We start from the raw sequence: 20,123 nt of genomic DNA, 5'->3' as shown, positions 1-20,123 counted from the left end.
TCAGGGATGGTAATGCCTCCAGAAGATCCTTTATTGTATAGGATTGTTTTGGCTATCCTGGGTTTTTTGTTTTTCCATATAAAGTTGATTATTGTCCTCTCCAGATCTGTGAAGAATTTTGATGGGATCTTGATGGGGATTGCATTGAATCTATAAATAGCCTTTGGTAGAATTGCCATTTTTACTATGTTGATCCTCCCAATCCAAGAGCAAGGGAGGTCCATCCATTTTTTGGTATCCTCTTCAATTTCTTTCTTCAATGCCTTAAAGTTCTTGTCAAATAGATCTTTCACTTCCTTGGTTAGATGTACCCCAAGATATTTTATGCTGTTTTTGGCTATTGTGAATGGTGAAGCTTCTCTGATTTCCCTCTCTGCTTCCATATCCTTTGTGTATAAGAGGGCGACTGATTTTTTGGAGTTGATCTTGTATCCTGCCACATTACTAAAGGTGTTTATCAGCTGTAGGAGTTCTTTGGTGGAGTTTTTGGGGTCGCTTATGTACACTATCATATCATCTGCAAATAACGAAAGTTTAACTTCTTCCTTTCCAATTCGAATCCCCTTGATTCCATTATGTTGTCTTATTGCTATTGCTAGAACTTCAAGCACTATATTGAAGAGGTATGGGGAGAGTGGACAGCCTTGTCTTGTTCCTGAGTTAAGTGGGATGGCTTTGAGTTTCTCTCCGTTTAATTTGATGTTAGCTGTCGGCTTGCTGTATATAGCTTTTATTATATTTAGGTATGACCCTTGTATCCCTAATCTCTCCAAGACTTTTAACATAAATGGATGTTGAATTTTGTCAAATGCTTTTTCAGCATCTAATTAAATGATCATATGGTTTTTTTCTTTCAGTTTATTTATATGCTGGATTACATTGATAGATTTTCGTATGTTGAACCAGCCCTGCATCTCAGGAATGAAGCCTACTTGATCATAATGGATAATTTTTCGGATGTGTTCTTGGATTCGATTTGCCAGTATTTTGTTGAGGATTTTTGCGTCGATATTCATGAGTGAGATTGGCCTGTAGTTCTCTTTCCTGGTTGAGTCTTTGAGTGGTTTTGGTATCAGAGTAATTGTGGCTTCATAAAAGGAGTTTGGTAATGACCCTTCTGTTTCTATCTTGTGGAATACATTAAGGAGTATAGGTATTAGATCTTCTTGGAAGATCTGGTAGAATTCCGCATTGAAACCATCTGGTCCTGGGCTTTTTTTGGTAGGGAGGTTTTTGATAACCTCTTCTAATTCTTCGCGACTAACAGGTCTATTTAGATTGTTCACCAGGTCCTGATTTAACTTTGGTATATGATATTTATCTAAAAAAGTATCCATTTCCTTTACATTTTCCAATTTTGTGGCATATAGGCTTTTGTAGTAAGATCTAATGATTCTCTGAATTTCCTCTGTGTCTGTGGTTATGTCCCCCTTTTCATTTCTGATCTTATTAATTTGCAAATTCTCTCTCTGCCGTTTGATTAGCTTGGATAGTGGTTTGTCAATCTTGTTGATTTTCTCCAGGAACCAGCTTTTTGTTTCATTGATTTTTTGTATTGTTTTCTGTGTTTCTATTTTGTTGATTTCAGCCCTCATTTTGATTATTTCCAGTCTTCTACTCCTCCTAGGTGAGTCTGCTTCTTTTTTTTCTAGAGCTTTCAGGTGGGCTGTTAAGTCTCCAATGTGAGCTTTCTCTGTTTTCTTTAAGTGGGCACTTAGTGCTATGAACTTTCCTCTTAGGACTGCTTTCATAGTGTCCCATAAGTTTGAGTATGTTGTTTCTTTATTTTCATTGAATTCCAGGAAGACTTTAATTTCTTTCTTTATTTCTTCCTTAATCCAGCTATGGTTCAATAGTTGACTGTTCAGTTTCCATGACTTTGTATGCTTTCTGGGGGTAGCATTATTGTTGAATTCTAACTTTAATCCATGGTGATCTGATAAGACACAGGTGGTTACTAATATTTTTTTGTAACTGTGGATGTTTGCTTTGTTACCGACTATGTGGTCGATTTTCGAGAAGGTTCCATGAGCTGCAGAGAAGAAGGTATATTCTTTCCTATTTGGATGGAATGTTCTATAGATGTCTGTTAAGTCCATTTGATTCATTACCTCCACTAATTCTCTTATTTCTCTGTTAGGTTCCTGTCTGATTGACCTGTCCATTGGTGAGAGAGGAGTGTTGAAGTCTCCTACTATTAGTGTGTGCGGTTTGATGGCTGCCTTGAATTTTAGCAATGTTTCTTTTATGTACGTGGGTGCTTTTATATTAGGAGCATAGATGTTCAGGATTGAGACTTCATCCTGATGAACTGTTCCTGTTATGAGTATAAAATGCCCCTCTCCATCTCTTCTGATTGATTTAAGTTTAAAGTCAACTTTGTTAGAGATTAGTATGGCCACACCTGCCTGTTTCTTAGGTCCATTTGCTTGATAGGCCTTTTCCCAGCCCTTTACTCTGAGTAGGTGCCTGTCTTTGTGGTTGAGGTGTGTTTCTTGTAAACAGCAGAATGTTGGATCCTGTTTTCTTATCCAATCTCTTAGCCTGTGCCTTTTTATAGGTGAGTTGAGTCCATTGACATTAAGTGATATTAATGACCAGTGGTTGTTAACTCCGGTCATTTTTTTTTAGTCGTAGAGTTTGTGTGTTTCCCTTCTTTGTTTTGTGTTGGTGAAGGGTCTCTAGATGTCTGAGTTATTGTGGTCATTGTTGGACTCCTTGGTTAGTGATTTTCCTTCAATTACTTTCTGTAAGGCTGGATTTGTGGCTGCGTATTGTTTAAATTTGTTTTTATCCTGGAAGATTTTATTTTCTCCATTTATAGTGAATGAAAGCTTGGCTGGGTATAGTAATCTGGGCTTGCACCCATGGTCTCTCAGTTTCTGCAGTACATCTATCCAGGACCTTCTGGATTTCATGGTTTCCATGGAGAAGTCAGGTGTAAGTCTGATAGGTTTACCTTTATAAGTAATTTGGCCTTTTTCCTTTGCAGCTCTTAATATTCTTTCCTTATTCTGTATGGTTTGTGTTTTGATAATTATATGGCGAGGGGATGTTTTTTTTTTGATCCAGCCTATTCGGTGTTCTGTATGCTTCTTGCACCTTCATAGGAAAATCTTTCCTTAGGTTGGGAAAGTTTTCTTCTATAATTTTATTAAATAGATTTTCTGGACCATTGAGCTGCCCTTCTTCTCCTTCTTCTACTCCTATTATTCTTAGGTTTGGTCTTTTTATTGTGTCCCATATTTCCTGAATGTTTTGTGATGAGAGTTTGTTGGACTTGCTGTTTTCTTTGATCAGTGTGTTTATTTTCTCTATGGTATCTTCAGAATCCGAGAGTCTTTCTTCTATCTCTTGTATTCTGCTGGTTATGCTTGTTTCTGTAGTCTCTATTCGTTTACCTAGATTTTCCATGTCCAGGCGGCCCTCTGTTTGTGTTTTCTTCTTTGCCTCCATTTCAGTTTTCAGGTCTTGAACTGTTTCCATTATCTGTTTGATTGTTTTTCCTTGGTTTTCTATGGTATCATTCACTGATTTATTCAATTCTTCAAACTTTCTGTTATATTTCTCATCCATTTCTATAAGGGCGTTTTTTACATGCTGTTTAAGGGTGTCAATCACTTTCATGAAGTCAATCTTTTCTCCTTCCTCTTGATTAAGGGGTTCTTGTCCTCCCGTTGTGAGTTCGCTTGTTTCTGGTAGCTTCATGTTGCTTTTCAGCTTGTTGGGCGAATTCTTGCCTTGACGTCGGCCCATCTCTTCTTCCAAATGCTCCCTACGGATCTTCTTTTACCGGATTAGGTCTCCTTGCCTACCAAACGCTGTCTCTCCCCAATGTTGGCTCTCCCAATGCTGGGTCTCCTGGCGCCGAAAGATCAGGCCTCCGTGCTGGTTGGGCAGCTCGCAGACAAAGCGCCTACCCCGCTTGGTGCAGGCAGGCCACAGAAACAAAGGAACTGCTGCCCGCCCGGGAGCCCCGGATACTCGGACCCAGCACCCAGATAGGCTGTGCTGGGCGATGCCACGCGCCTAAAGAGGGCAGTGGGGGCGAAGTGGGGAGGGCTCTGGACGGAAGTTGGGTGGGCCAGGAAGAAAGAGGCAGCACCCGGGGAGTAGAGGCCCTGCAGAGAGCCCAAGCAGGACAGGGGGCCAAGAAACCCCCGAGCTCCCCGTCCCAGGCTGGCGCCTTGGGCCAGAAACTCACCCCAATGCTGGGTCTCCTGGCGCCGAAAGATCAGGCCTCCGTGCTGGTTGGGCAGCTCGCAGACAAAGCGCCTACCCCGCTTGGTGCAGGCAGGCCACAGAAACAAAGGAACTGCTGCCCCCCGGGAGCCCCGGGTACTCGGACTCAGCGCCCAGATAGGCTGGGCTGGGCGATGCCACGCGCCAAAAGAGGGCAGTGGGGGCGAAGTGGGGAGGGCTCTGGACGGAAGCTGGGTGGGCCAGGAAGAAAGAGGCAGCACCCGGGGAGTAGAGGCCCTGCAGAGAGCCCAAGCAGGACAGGGGGCCAAGAAACCCCCGAGCTCCCCGTCCCAGGCTGGCGCCGTGGGCCAGAAACTCACCCCAATGCTGGGTCTCCTGGCGCCGAAAGATCAGGCCTCCGTGCTGGTTGGGCAGCTCGCAGACAAAGCGCCTACCCCGCTTGGTGCAGGCAGGCCACAGAAACAAAGGAACTGCTGCCCGCCCGGGAGCCCCGGGTACTCGGACCCAGCGCCCAGATAGGCTGCGCTGGGCGATGCCACGCGCCAAAAGAGGGCAGTGGGGGCGAAGTGGGGAGGGCTCTGGACGGAAGCTGGGTGGGCCAGGAAGAAAGAGGCAGCAGAGAGCCCAAGCAGGACAGGGGGCCAAGAAACCCCCGAGCTCCCCGTCCCAGGCTGGCGCCGTGGGCCAGAAGCTCACCCCAATGCTGGGTCTCCTGGCGCCGAAAGATCAGGCCTCCGTGCTGGATGGGCAGCTCGCAGACAAAGCGCCTACCCCGCTTGGTGCAGGCAGGCCACAGAAACAAAGGAACTGCTGCCCGCCCGGGAGCCCCGGGTACTCGGACCCAGCGCCCAGATAGGCTGCGCTGGGCGATGCCACGCGCCAAAAGAGGGCAGTGGGGGCGAAGTGGGGAGGGCTCTGGACGGAAGCTGGGTGGGCCAGGAAGAAAGAGGCAGCAGAGAGCCCAAGCAGGACAGGGGGCCAAGAAACCCCCGAGCTCCCCGTCCCAGGCTGGCGCCGTGGGCCAGAAACTCACCCCAATGCTGGGTCTCCTGGCGCCGAAAGATCAGGCCTCCGTGCTGGTTGGGCAGCTCGCAGACAAAGCGCCTACCCCGCTTGGTGCAGGCAGGCCACAGAAACAAAGGAACTGCTGCCCGCCCGGGAGCCCCGGGTACTCGGACCCAGCCAGGCATTCGCTTTTATATGTGTTGTTTTTTTTTATCCTGCATCATTTTCTACACTATCTACATTAACTAGGAAATTATTTTATTTTCCTAATTTCTTTATAAGCAGTATTCTACTTTTTTTTGTTCCTGTGTTAACACACAGCAGATACTTCAGTGTTTCATAGTTTGCTTTTAATTTACATACATAATTTTAAAATGTACGTTCATGTTCTTAATCTGTAGTTCAAGAAGAAATAAGAAAACAACAGTATACTGAAGTAAATCTTGTACTGTAAAACAAAGGTCAGTTCAAGCAATTGTGCCTTTGCAGTGTAGAGCAGATAACTCAGGTTTGAGCCTAGATTGAGCTAAACAAAGTCTTGCAGTTACCCCCACTACACATATTACACATACATACTACCCACACAATACACACTACCCCCACACACATACATGCTACACACACATACGTATGCACTACCTCTTTGATACTACTAATCTTCTTTAAACTGTAGTAAGAAAGCTTAATGTGACTCTTTCCCTTAGTATCTTTAACCACATAAAACAGTACTCTTGAGTCCTGAAAACAGCCTGGTATTGGCATAAAAACAGACAGGAGGACCAATGGAATCGAATCGAAGAGCTGGATATCAATCCAAACACCTATGAACACCTGATTTTTGACAAAGAAACAAAAAATATAAAATGGCAAAAAAACATATTTAACAAATGGCATAACTGGATATCAATATGTAGAAGAATGAAAATAGATCCATATCTATTGCCATGCACAAAACTTAAGTCAAAGTAGATGAAAGACCTCAACATAAAACCAACCACACTGAACCTCATAGAAAATAAAGTGAGCAGTACACTTGAATGCATTGGCATGGGAGACCACTTCCTAAATATAACCCCAGCAGCACAGACACTGAGAGAAACAATAAATAAATGGGTCCTCCTGAAGCTGAGAAGCTTCTGTAAAGCAAAGAACACAGTCAACAAGACAAAATGGCAGCCTACAGAATTGGAAAAGATCTTCACTAACCCCACATCAGACAGAGGTCTGATCTCCAAAATATACACAGAATTCAAGAAATTGGTAATCAAAAAAAAAACAAACAAACAAATAATCCAATTTAAAAATGGAGTACAGACCTAAACAGAGAACTCTCAACAGAGGACTCTAAAATGGCTGAAAGACACTTAAGGAAATGTTCACCATTCTTAGTCATCAGAGAAATGCAAATCAAAACAACTCTGAGATTTCATCTTATACCTGTAGGAATGGTCAAGATCATAAACACTGATGACAACTCATGCTGGAGAGGTTGTGGTGAAAAGGTAACACTTCTGCATTGCTGGTGGGAGTGCAAACTGGTACAGCCACTTTGGATATCAGCATGCAATTTTTCAGAAAATTAGGAATCTACCTACCACAAGATCCCGTAATACCACTTTTGGGTATATATCCAAAGGATGCTCTATCATACCACAAGGACATGTGGTCAACTATGTTCATAGCAGCATTATTTGTCTTAGTCAGAACCTGGAAACATTCCACTCATCTGAAAAATGGATAAAGAAACTGTGGTACATTTATACGGTGTAATACTACACAGCAGAAAAAAAATAATGACATCTTAAAATTTGCGAACAAATCGATAGATCTAGAAAACATCATATTGAATGAGGTAACCCAGACCCAGAAAGACAAATATCACATGTACTCACTCATAAGTGGGTTTTAGACATAAATGAAAGAAAACCAGCCTACAATTCACAATCCCAGAGAACCTAGACAACAAAGAGGACCCCAAGAGGGACATACATGGATCTAATCTACATGGGAAGTAGAAAAAGACAAGATCTCCTGAGTAAATTGGGAGCATAGAGACCTTGGGAAAGGGTTGAAGAGGAAGGGAGAAGAGGGGAGGGAAGTGCAAAAAAATATATAGCTCAAAACAAGAAAACAATACAAAAAAACAGTACTGTTGGATATACTGAGAGTCTTCACAGAGGATATTTAGAACTCATGGATGTCGTACCACCCAAACTCGACACATTGAATAGCAGCTTTCTTTTTCCCTCTCGTTTGTGCCCCTGGCAAACATGGGTTCTATTTCTACCAGCTAAGCTATTCTATGCATCTTCCCGAGGTGGAATCATGGAGTATCTGATCTCTGTGACTAGTTTATCGCACGGACCACAGGATCCTCAGAGTTCATTTGTGTTACCACTTAGGACATGATTTCCTTCATTTTAAGGCAGATTAATATTCTATTGTATGAAATTACCATATTTTGCCAATCCATTGGTCATCAGTGGACATTTAGGTTGTTTCCACATCTTAGCTACTATATGCAGTGCCGCAGTGTGCATGAGAATACAGACACAGCACTTCAATATTGATTTTACTACTGATAGGCGAGTGTCTAGATAAAGGATTTGCAGACCATGTAGTATTTCTATTTTTAATATTTTGAGGGATTTACTTACATTACTCCATATGGGACACTATTTTATACTCTTCCCAGTCATGCACAAGTGTTCCCTTTTCATAAACACCCACTTATGCACTGTTGGTGAGAATGCAGATTTGTATACCCTCAATGGAAAACAGTATGGAGGTTTCAGTTTCCTCAGTTTACCACTCCTGGGCCTGTGTCCAACAGCAGTGAAGTCATGTAAAAGCTGTGCGTGCATACCTTGCTCATCACAACTTAATTCATAATAACTAAGTTATAGAATCAGGATAGGTGCCTATCAATAGGTGAATAAAAGAAATTATATGTATGTATATAATTTTATCCATATGTGAATACATGAAATATATTGCAATGGAGTTTTATGCAGTCATAAAGAAGAATGAAATCATATCCTTTGTAAGAAAGTGGACGCAACTGGAAACCATTATGTTAAGCAAAAAGAAAAAGACACAAAAAGATAGATGTCATATGATTTTTTTCTCATATTAATTGACTTTAAAAGACTCTGAAAGCAGAAGAAGGTAAACGGGATTAAATAGAAGTCAAAAGAAGAATGAGCAGGAAAGGGTAGTAGGAATACTTTTGGGGGGTTTATCATGAAAGACTGAACACTTTTGCTGCATCTGTTGATACTGCATGTGTCGTATGCCTTCTTTTGCTCTCTTTCCCTAGCTTTGCTTTAAACTCACACAGAAAGCTTTGGAAAACACAAATATTTGGGCCTCTAAGGAGACCAATTCAATTTAAAAAAAAAAACAACTCTGTGGAGGTAGACCCTGCCATTAGGATTTTTTTAAGCTCTTTAAGTGGTATTTGATGTGTGTCTGGGTTAGAACTACATATCAAATTAAGAAAAAAATGAAGCTTTGCCTTTAAATTTTGATAATGAAGGAAAGAAACAATTCTCTTCCTTTTGTGCTAAAATTCTTCACTCCATTTTCCAGAAAGTGACCCTGTCTGCTATATGGAAAAGAGGCATGGATGTTAGCATATCACGATACGAGGGTGGTAAGGGTCTTGTGGTTTCAGTGGGTCACATGAATGACGTTTCTGGGTAGATGTACAATCAAGGTACAAAGTGGTAAATATTCCAAGTGATTTTTTAGATATTCTTTCAGTACATAGATTAAGCTTAGTAAAATGGTCCTTTATGCCTCTAGATCATTAGTCATAATACAGCATATTTATAACCTCAGTACTTAAGAGGAGAATCAGAAATTCAAGATAGTACTTGCCTATAGAGCTAGTTCGAGTGTAGCCTAGATTACATGACTCCCTGTTTTAAAACAGAACAACAAAAAAGCTTCTGATGCTATTGGTGATTGACTGGAGCGGGGTCTCAGGGGTTATATGGTTTATATAAAATTTCTAAGGCATCATTTAACTTCTTATAGAGGATTTGAGTTTTTAGCTCTTCCCTTACATCCACTATTCATCCTATTAATTCCCTTTGACTGTATAGCTAAGAAAGGAAAGCACTTTCTGGATCTACTTAAGTGGACTCTCAAAAATACAGTTGCCTGAATAAGGCCAACAGAAAGCCACACCATTCCACGTACCCCCACCCTGGATAGAAGGGGATGCCCTCAAAATCCCACCCCTATTTGAAGAGCTACGAGAGGTTGAAGAAAAATCCATTCTCTTCAGAGGCAAATTCCCTGATCTGTTTCCCATGCCCAAGTAGTCAACCCTATATCCACACATATACAAGCAATACAAATTGGACACAGTAGGACATATATTATATGTTATAATAATAACTACAGAGGAACTCATACATGAATTTGAGAAAGTGTGGGGGACATTGGAAGAGTGTGAAGGGACAGATGGTCAATATGATAAAAATACATTGTATTCATGTATAAAATCCTCAAAATAAACATTTTAAAGAAGATAAGAGTTATGAAACTGCTTTGCTTAGTTTTAGTCAATGAGATAAATGAAAGATAAGTAGCTAGGTAGACAAAGGATGGATACATATATGGGGAGGGCTTAGATAGTCAGAGAAAAATAGGAATATCAGAATAATGTGCACTGGTGGGGGATATTTTACCTAAGGGCAGGAAAGATAACTGTGGAGCCCTAGGTGAGAGCAGATCCATGCATGATCATCACACCATTTGCTCTCTCGGAGAGCTACAGAGCCAGGCTCCACCTTGAATCTGGGATTGGACTCTCAGTCTGGGTAAAGCCTGAAAAAGGTTAGAGGATTAGAGTTCCCAAGTGGAAGTTCCATTACTTCTGAGACAGTTGTCATGCCGCTTTGTCTTCAAACAATTGACTTCAAATCTTGGCTCCAGTCTTTTCTCTCTGTGTGACCCTCACTAGATAGGGTTCAGTGTGCTCACTCAAGATAAGCACTCCTCGCCTGGAACAATATAGGAATTCGGTAAATGTGTGTTGAAGGAATATCGAAGGTGACCTTCATCTTTAATTAGGATTTGGTGTTCAAAAATCAGGACAAATGCAATGTTGCGAGTTCTGCCTGGCTTGAAATTATCTTCATGGTGTTTCCTTCACTATTCCTCTCCTCTCTCTTTCACCATCACTTCACCTGCCCTCCCTCTCTCCCTCCCTCCTTTCCTTCCTCTCTCCCTCTCTCCCTCCCTAATCTCATGAAATGCTTACAGAATGCTAACAGTACAATAAGTGTCTTGCTAACACTGTGGCTCATAAAGCAGGCACATAGATCACCAAGGGACAAAATGAGATTTTCTGAAAATGGGCAATTGCCTGGGCAGGTGCAGAGCCATGCACTCTAGTTCTTTGGAATTATGGTCACTAGGCCTCTTGTCCAGAAGTAAAGTCCAGGACACCTACAGTACCTGCCCTGCCATGGTATTTAACTAGAATCCTCAAGAATACTTAAAGCCAGCTCCAGCAATAGCCGTCAACACTGGGCTGTGTCTACAAAGTGATAAGGACCACCTTCACAGAGTCTGGCCGTGTTCGTGAATGTGTGCTGTTTTGCTGCAGTGCATCCTTCCTTGAAGAACAGGACATATATGTAAAATCAAACTTGTTTGGGGAAACAACTTGGCTGTGATTTTTTTTTCTAACTGTGATTTAGAATGTACCAGACACTCATAATAGCAAATGAAACCATTTGAAACTCACACAACACGCTCCAAACTTCAGCAGGGAAGATTCTTGCTTCTCTACAGGCCCCTAACTGTGCCTCAGGAATCTGCCAAAAGTCCAGAAACCTTCTTAATTGTCTGGGGTTGAAAGAAGATCTCACAGCCACGGGGAGGGCCAATTTACAGTGCTTTTCCTCAACCTATTTAATTTCCATTTATATCTAATTTAGCCTCCACATTAGTTTTTAATCTCCCTCCGTCCCTCCCTCCCGTCATCCCCCTCCCTCTCTATACACAAAAGTCAGGGTCTCCAAGTTGGCAGTGCATTCAGTCTGTGCTCCTAACGGGAAATTGTTATGAAGCAGAAGTGTTGAAATATAAAACTGAGGTTACAAAAATATGTAACAAATTCTTATAACTCTGTTTCCTAATTTATGTTCCCACCAGCCCCTCGGTCAGTTTAAAACTGCTTTGAAAAGGCAGCTTTAAAGTGGACTTGACTTTTGACTCCTTGGGCCACTTTGGAGCTTATGACAGGTTGCGATGCCTTGGTGTGACCCAGGGCTGTCTGTCCCCAGCCAGCTCCCTGCATTGTTACAGCAGAGAACATTTTCAAAAGTTACATTCTTTAAGTTGTCATAATAGTTTGGCTTGTATAGATGTCAGGAGAAAAGTGTCCTCCTCAATGCCGAGTTGTTTGGAAAATTGATGTATCATTTATGAAAGAGGCAGCAGGACACAGACAGCTGCTCCGTATGGGATGTCAGGACTTTTCAACCAAATGCTCACAGGGTAAATGTGAGCATTTCATGTGCTTTTGAAAGTCCCCAAACAACAGGATTCCCATCTCCTCTTGGGACTTGTTTTGGTATGTGTATAGGTTGCACGTGCTTGCAGGCGGTGTGTATATGTGTTTGTATACATCTGTGTATAGGTGTGCGTGCTTGGGTGTTTGTGTGTGGAGGTCAAAAGCCAGCATTGGTTTGTCTTCCTCTTTTGTTCAAGCCTAATTTTTAAGATCGAGTCTCTCGCTGTCACTGGACCTGCTGTTTACTGGTTCGTCTAGACTGGCTGGCCAGCAAACCTCCAGGAGCCATTAGTCTCCTTGCTCTCAGTGTTTTACAAGCTCCTACTGCTGTCTCAAACTAGCATGTGGGTTCTGCCCATCCAAGGTCATGTCCTCATGCTTGTATAGCAAGCACTTGAACCGCTGGACTATCTGTTCGGCCTGACTTTTTTTTTAAATTTATATATTTATTAAAGATTTCTGCCTCCTTCCCGCCACCGCCTCCCATTTCCCTCCCCCTCCCCCCGATCAAGTCCCCCTCCCTCATCAGCTCAAAGAGCAATCAGGGTTCCCTGACCTGTGGGAAGTCCAAAGACCACCCACCTCCATCCAGGTCTAGTAAGGTGAGCATCCAAACTGCCTAGGCTCCCCCAAAGCCAGTACATGCAGTAGGATCAAAAACTCATTGCCATTGTTCTTGAGTTCTCAGTAGTCCTCAATGTCCACTATGTTCAGCAAGTCCGGTTTTATCCCATGCTTTTTCAGACCCAGGCTAGCTGGCCTTGGTGAGTTCCCGATAGAACATCCCCATTGTCTTAGTGTGTGGGTGCACCCCTCGCGGTCCTAAGTTCCTTGCTCATGCTTTCTCTCCTTCTGCTCCTGATTTGGACCTTGAGATTTCAGTCCGGTGCTCCAATGTGGGTCTCTGTCTCTGTCTCCTTTCATTGCCTGATGAAGGTTAATATTCAGGAGGATGCCTATATGTTTTTCTTTGGGTTCACCTTCTTTTTTTTTTAACTTTTTTTTTATTGAGAAAAGAGAAAAAAAAACAAATTTCCTCCTCCTCCCAGCCTCCCATTTCCCTCCCCCTCCTCCCACCCTTCTCCCCCTCCCCCCACTCCTCTCCCCCTCCCTCTCCAGCCCAAAGAGCAGTCAGATTTCCCTGCCCTGTGGTAAGTCCTAGGTCCTCCCCCCTCCGTGCATTTCTAGGAAGGTGAACATCCAAACTGGCTAGGCTCCCACAAAGCCAGCACATTACGTAGGTTCAAAACCCCGTGCCATTGTCCTTGGGTTCTCATCAGCCCTCATTGTTGGCCATGCTCAGAGAGTCCAGTTTTATCCCATGCTTTTTCAGTCACAGTCCAGCTGGCCTTGGTGAGCTCCCAATAGATCAGCTCCACTGTCTCAGTGGGTGGGTGCTCCCCTCGATGCCCTTCAATGGAAGAATGGATGAAGAAAGTGTGGAATATCTACACATTAGAGTACTATGCTGCGGTAAAAAACAATGACTTCTCGAATTTTGCATGCAAATGGATGGAAATAGAAAACACTATCCTGAGTGAGGTATCCCAGAGCCAAAAAGATGAACATGGGATGTACTCACTCATAATTGGTTTCTAGCCATAAACAAGGGTCACGGAGTCTACACTTGGTGATCCCAAAGAAGCTAAGTAAGAAGGTGAACCAAAGGAAAAGCATATAGTTGTCCTCTTGGCTATGGGAAGTAGACAAAATTGCCGGGGAGAAAATTGAGATCTTGGGGGTGGGCTGGGATGGGGGTAAGGGGAGATGGGGAGAGAGGGGGAGAGGGGGAGAATGGGGGGGAGCTTGGGAAAGGGGGAGGATTGGGATGAAGGAAGGTTGGATGGGGGAGCACGGAAGCACGGTTCTTAGTTAAGGGAGCCACCTTAGGGTTGGCAAGAGACTTGAACCTAGAGTGGCTCCCAGATACCCAAGCCGAGGTCCCCAGTTAGTTCCTTGGGCAGCTGAGGATGGGGAACCTGAAATGACCCTATCCTAGAGCAATACTGACGAATATCTTGCATATCATCATAGAACCTTCATCTGGTGATGGATGGAGACAGAGACAGAGACCACACTGGAGCACTGGACTGAGCTCCCAAGGTCCCGATGAGGAGCAGAAGGAGGGAGAACATGAGCAAAGAAGTTGGGTTCACCTTCTTATTTAGCTTCTCTAGGATGGCGAATTATAGGCTCAATGTCCTTTATTTATATCTAGAAACCAAATATGACATTTTAAAGTTACTTTTTTACTAGTGATTGTGTGCATTAGAGATGCGTTATTTGCTGAATTTGAGTGGCTTTGAATCAAGTTTTCCCTCAAATGGGAGAAGGGCAGCCTTAAGTGCATCCACTTTAAACCTAGTTTAAAACAATGGGCCACCAGAACTTACGGATGTGTGGCCTGTCTCTTCAAGAGCTGAGTAACTTGGTATCCCATGTTATCTCCTGAAAGGACCTGTTCTAGTGTCATCCACATACACTGGGTTCCTGCAGGTGATCTCAGAGCAGTTGACTTGAGGGAGGGCATAGCTCTTCTGCAGCCCTAGAGCTGACTAAGCTCCCTGAATGAAGAGCCCCATGTGTGAATGAGCCCGTGTTGGGATCACACTCTTCCCATCTTTGTCATCTCCGGTTGCTAAACTATGATCATTGAAGCTAAGACAATTAAACCGGGAACTGGAGGAGTCTGAGCGTTTCTTGCCTGTTAGAGAAAAAGTTGCCCAGACTCCACACTAATATTATGGATTAAAGACTTATAACTCATAAAAATAGATTGTGATTGGGGTATTTTCCTTTCTTTGAGAGAAGAGCTTGAGTTAAGTAGCTAAAAGTGTGGTGTTGACATAGACAAGTATGGGACTTCCTGGTTGGTCACTTTGGGGCTGTGATGTATTTGGTGTTTGTATTTGTTTGTATCATACTCGAGCCCATTTCTGAGCTCAGCTGGTTCAGTACTTACCGCAGCACAGTCTTCTTAAGTGTTTCCGTTTGCACCGGGAGAGTGTGCTGCTGTGAACCCTGCTCACTGAAGCCCTAACTTCTCTGAAAAACTGTTCCGATCGAAGCTTCTGTTGGTTTTCATCCTGCAGGTGAAGTCTAATTCACCTAAATATGAAGGAACCCACTCAATTGTTATAGATTAACAACCTTCAAGAAAGGAAATGAGGGAGGAAGGGAGGGAGGAAGGAAGCAAGGAAGGAAGGAAGGAAGGAAGGAAGGAAGGAAGGAAGGAAAGACTACTTAATTCTACGATGAGGCTTTGTGTCTAGACAAATGCCTAGGATGAAGAAATTCATACTGGACAATAATTAAGTCTTGTGGTAAAAGAGTAACTTTGAGACTTAGGGAAAAAAAATCTATATTTATCTATAATACATTTGATTTTTAAAAAATGAGCATCTCTGCACTGAAGTACTCCACATTGCATGTTATTGATAAATGTGTTTCTTTTGGAGATGGTCCAGTGTGTGTGTGTGTATGTGTGTGTGTGTGTGTGTGTGTGAGAGAGAGAGAGAGAGAGAGAGAGAGAGAGAGAGAGAGAAAGAGAGTGTGTGTGTGTGTGTCTGTGTGTCTGTGTGTCTGTGTGTAGGTTTGCATTACTGGAAATAGATTTACCAGAACTGAGAAGCAGCTGATAAATGCATATGGTATCAATAAGATGAAGCTCCCCCTTAGGCCAACTCCCTTTCGAGCTTTCCAGAGTCGTATCAAGTGTTAGTATCTTACACATTCTCCTCACATCTTGCCTTTTCCTGGGTTGTACTCTGGAGTTAGTCGAGCCCAGGGTTCCATATCTCTGGATCTCTTCTCTGTGTATGTAGCTTTAAGCCTGCTCAACCCCCTCAACTTCACAATCCTCATTTGTAAAGTGAAAAGAATAGAACTTTGGAATTGTTGAAAAGTTAAAGATAATAAGCAAACACTGGTCCAAAGTGTTGCTACCATAATTTATTATCCACATTTTGATATTGTCTTTCAATGATGAGTACCTTGGAAAGTCTGGAGATATGCTCAGTAGTAGAACACTTGCCTAGCACATGTAATCTTTAGTCAGTAGTAGTAATGAACAGACACTTTGCCAAGCTTAAACACTGTTATTTTAATATACTTTTGTCAAGTTAAATGGACAATCAACTAAATCATAACATAGCATTGAAAAACAAGTTGCTTAGGAGCATAAATAGTTCATAAATAAAAATAAAATGCTAGCTAATGACAGAATATTCTTTGAAAAATATAATCTCTGTTTTTGCTTTTACTTTGTCATAATCAGAAATATTTCAGCAAATCATTTATACTATATGAGATCCCCTTATTCCAAGGGTTATTCATAAATTCTGCATATATAATTATGGTTTAATATCTCTGGAAGAAAACTGATTTCAGTTATTGAAGCAGACATAGTAAAGCTGCATTCTTTGTCTTATTCTGTGATGAGGCTCTGTAAGAGCATCTTGGCCTACATGGTGTCAGAAGAGGGAGGGATTCTCCTGTGAGCTGAACGTTCAGTATTATCGTCCATTGAGGCAACAACGGCAACCTGGCCGCTGACCAACTTCAAGTTCATTGGCTCTAGAGCATTGCTGGTCTCGTTGACCTCATGCATCTCTGTTGATTCTCCCTTTTTCGACAATTTGGACGCCTTCCTTTTCTCATTCTAATTTTCACGTTTATTAAAGCAGTTAAATTGGGTTGACCTCATCTTTACGCTTTAAACAGCCTGTAATTGTGTACTTGTGTTTCCAGATGCTATTTTGTTTTTGTTGACATTTTTAAGACCTACCACAATCACTATTTTTATGCCTAATTATATGGCCAAGTCATATTCATTCCTTTGCATTTTGCAAAGTAATTTTATTCCCGAAGTGTAACAGTAGCTCCAAGATGCTGCTGGAGTGGGCGCATCAAGCAATGTGGGATTGATGGTAAATCCTGAAGCCAGGTGGCCCTGTTTCAGTATCGCTCCACCACTTAGCATTTGTGGGGCTTTGGCCGTCCTCCCAAGGCATTACCTCATCCCTAAAATCAATGCAATGGCCTCATCACATTTGATAAGGTCAAATCTTATCGCTCAGTAAATTGGGAAGTTCTAATAAACACGTAACAGAAAATTAGATCTGGACTGTCATACCTGTTTACAACGTGCCTAATTCTCTGAACATTTCCTAAGATGATTTCCCTTGCTTTCTGAGAAGTGTGGGTTTACTTGAAAAGAGTCTAGCGCTATTGTTCACGAATTGTCATCGCTGAATGTCTTAGCAAAAAACCAATTATTTTTGTTTCTGAGAATCTAGTAAGATGGAAACTCCCACGCAGTGCTGGTCAAAGTGTGTGATAGCACACCCTTTATGGAATGCAATTTGGCAATCATTTGCAAGCGCCTTACCAAAGTTTATTCCCTTTAGCTCAGTGATTCTGCTTCCAGAAATTTATCTATTTTAAAGACGTGGTCAGAAACTTGTAAAATACTTATTCGTAGAGATGATTTGTCAGAAACTTGTAAAATACTTATTCGTAGAGATGGTTTGTCATGCTCTCCTTTATGGAATCCTATGAAATTGCATAATTACAAGGGATGGATCTTATTTTATAAATGGTTTCATTTGATGAAATATTATATAGCTGTCAATATAGTATCTTTAAAGTATTTTGATAAAAAAAAAAGCATTTAAGTGGAGGGCCAGCTAGATGATTCAGTGGGTGAAGGTATTTACAAACAAACTTGATGACCTGAGTTTGAGTCCTAGATCCCATAAGGTGAAAAGAGAGAACCGGCTCCTGCAAATTGTTCTCTGACCTTCATATGTACATCATGGCACAGTACAGACGCACACACACACACACACACACACACACACACACACGCCCACATGTGCACCATGCACACATGCACACACAGTGAATGAATTTTTTAATTTCTCTAAAAAGATCTTCAAGTGGAGGAAAAAAAACAGGCTCTGAAACTGATGTGATATCCTCTGCTTTGCAAGGAGGGAAATGAAGTGATAGTGATGTATCATTTAAATAGAATACTTTTATTTATTCTTTGAGACACATACACTTTATACTTATTATATATACTATCCCTTCTGCCTCCAGTCCTTCCCAACCACCTGCCCCCACATCCTCCTCTCAACTTAATGCCCCCCCTTCTACAGCCCACTGAATTCAGTGTTGCCCGTTTGCTGCTGTGTGTACATGAGTATAGGGCCATATACTGGACTTGGATAATCTATTATAGGCCACACCCCTGAAGAAAACCGCTCCCTCGGCAGCCATCAGCTGCTAATCCCTCTTCCTCTGAGGATGGGGCCTGGTGGTCATCTCTCTTATCCGCGCTGAAATATTGACTGTATCTTCTTCAGGTCTTGTAGTTCTAAAGCAAAATAAATTCTTACTTTCAACTTGTATACAGAAATCCGTTTATACATCCAACTTCTTTAGATTGTTCGATTTAGTGTATTAACTTAAAGAATCTATTTAGAAGAAGAAACTTACTGTTGATACTAAGAATAACTTGGAAGAGGAAATTGGTCCAAACTTCGAGCCATTCATGGGTAATAACAAACATTACTTTTTTTTTTTTTCCTGTGGCCTAGGAGCTGTGAGGGAAGAAATATTCGATACCGAACATGCAGTAACGTGGTAAGTGTCAGCTTCTTTGGTTGTGAGATTGTAATACTTAGGCCCTGGGATATGTTAAGAAGTTTTATGGATCCTGAGTGGAAAGACACTCAATTAGTAGCTCACCAACCGTTATTTATTGCATAGTGTACTCGTTACCCAGCCGTTTCTAACGCTCTTCGATATAAACGTTTAATCATTCAACCAGATTAAAACTAACTAGACTGTTTCAAAACAAACCACATTTTCTCCCTGCTCTGTCTTTGCACATACAGCTCTCAGGAGAAATGAGGCAGAGGAATGATATAAAGGAAAACACTTGGAGTACCATGAAATAAATATTAGTTAATCAGATTCAGGTTTGCCGAATGCCTTCATCTGTCCAGCAAATATTTAACGCCCCGGCTATGTGTGAGGTGCTGTGCTAGTGCAGGGATAAAGAACACGTGGTTAACTGTCCTCAACATCTGCAACGGAGCGCGGGGTGGAGAGAGGGAGATGGATGGACACATAACCTCACTCCTGGACAAAGTCTATGTGACACTTGCCAGTGGGGATTAAGTTGTTTGGGGATGACAACAGAGAATTCTGAAGGGTCTTAAAGAAAAAGATGGCGTGAGACAGAGCTTGGAGGGGAGAGACTGCTCCGTGCTGTGTGTGAGGAGATGACAATTACGGCAACCACATGAAGGCTGTGGGCCTCTTTGGAGACAGAAGCGTCTAAGGATGTACTTGGCAAACAAGTCAGTATCTTGGGCCTGCCAACACGCAGGAAAGAGTTAACAGATATTTTAAGGTCATCATGAGGAGCTTTGAATATTAAATCCCAAGTTGGTGGGTCCAGTGGGTACTGGAGGCTCTGAAGTGAGGGCATGGTACGGAGTCTCACGTTCGGAAAGAAGTTCTGCTGTAAGAGCTGAGTTGCACTGGATCAGAGACTATATGGCGAGAGGGTTTGTAGAGGCTTAGCCCTGGAGGAAATGCACCCTAGATGGGTAAGCACTAAGGCCGCTCCACGTGAGCAGACAGCAATAGACAGACGCGATAAGCTGAGGGAAGCTGGGATAAATGAAGCCCTGAGGTCAGCACGCTGTGAGAGCGCTGCATTCCCTCCTGCTTTCGTGGAGGAGTGCTTGCTTGATTGGCACTTCTGTGTTTAGACTCTGTTGACATGTTTCTTTCCTGATGTGACTGTCCTACCTCTCAGTTCCACTCTTCACAGTAGTAGTCTCGTTCAACTTTTACTTATTTTTTTTTTTGTTGATTCGCTCATTTATTTACTTTTGAAACAGGGTTTCCCTATGTCGCCCTGACTGGCCTGGACGTTACTGTGTAGATCAGGCTAGCCTGAAACTCATGCAGATCCACCTGCCTCTGCCCCACAAGTGATGGGATTAAAAGCAGGTACCACTACACTCTCAACTTTCTTTTCGGAACTCTACCAAAATTGATCTTACTGAGTTACTTTCATTGTGTGTCTCTGCACACTCCTCAAAGGCAAGAGCCCCATTCGTTTTTTTTTTGTTTTGTTTTTTTTTTTTCAGGCTGTTGTTCCAAAGAACTAGAACTGCTAATGAGCACATATTAAGCTCACAATGGATATTCGCTAATTACAAAATTGAGTACTCAGAATGCTAGGTAAATAAATGATAAGAACCAGCATCATAAATAATACAGTTTTGGGTACTGGAGAAATGCTCAGTGGTTGTTAAGAGCCCTTGTTGCTCTCCCAGAGGACCTGAGTTCAGTTTCC

General features: G+C 42.4%; 1 protein-coding gene across 1 annotated transcript in view; it reads left to right on the top strand.

The window, feature by feature from the left end:
* Adamtsl1 (ADAMTS like 1) overlaps positions 1 to 20,123 on the top strand; it is a 380,631-nt gene that overhangs the window by 43,263 nt on the left and 317,245 nt on the right. Inside the window, exon 3 of the mRNA XM_041652363.1 lies at positions 18,346 to 18,391. Within this exon, the coding sequence (XP_041508297.1) occupies positions 18,346 to 18,391 (46 nt within the window). The remainder of the gene's footprint in view (positions 1 to 18,345; positions 18,392 to 20,123) is intronic.

This window comes from Microtus oregoni, unplaced genomic scaffold (assembly GCF_018167655.1).
Source record: "Microtus oregoni isolate MIOR12 unplaced genomic scaffold, Mior012 000005F_ref0000423, whole genome shotgun sequence".
Classification (NCBI taxonomy): Eukaryota; Metazoa; Chordata; class Mammalia; order Rodentia; family Cricetidae; genus Microtus; species Microtus oregoni.
Note: the sequence above shows the minus strand (reverse complement) of the source record. Positions and strands in the feature narration are given on the sequence as shown.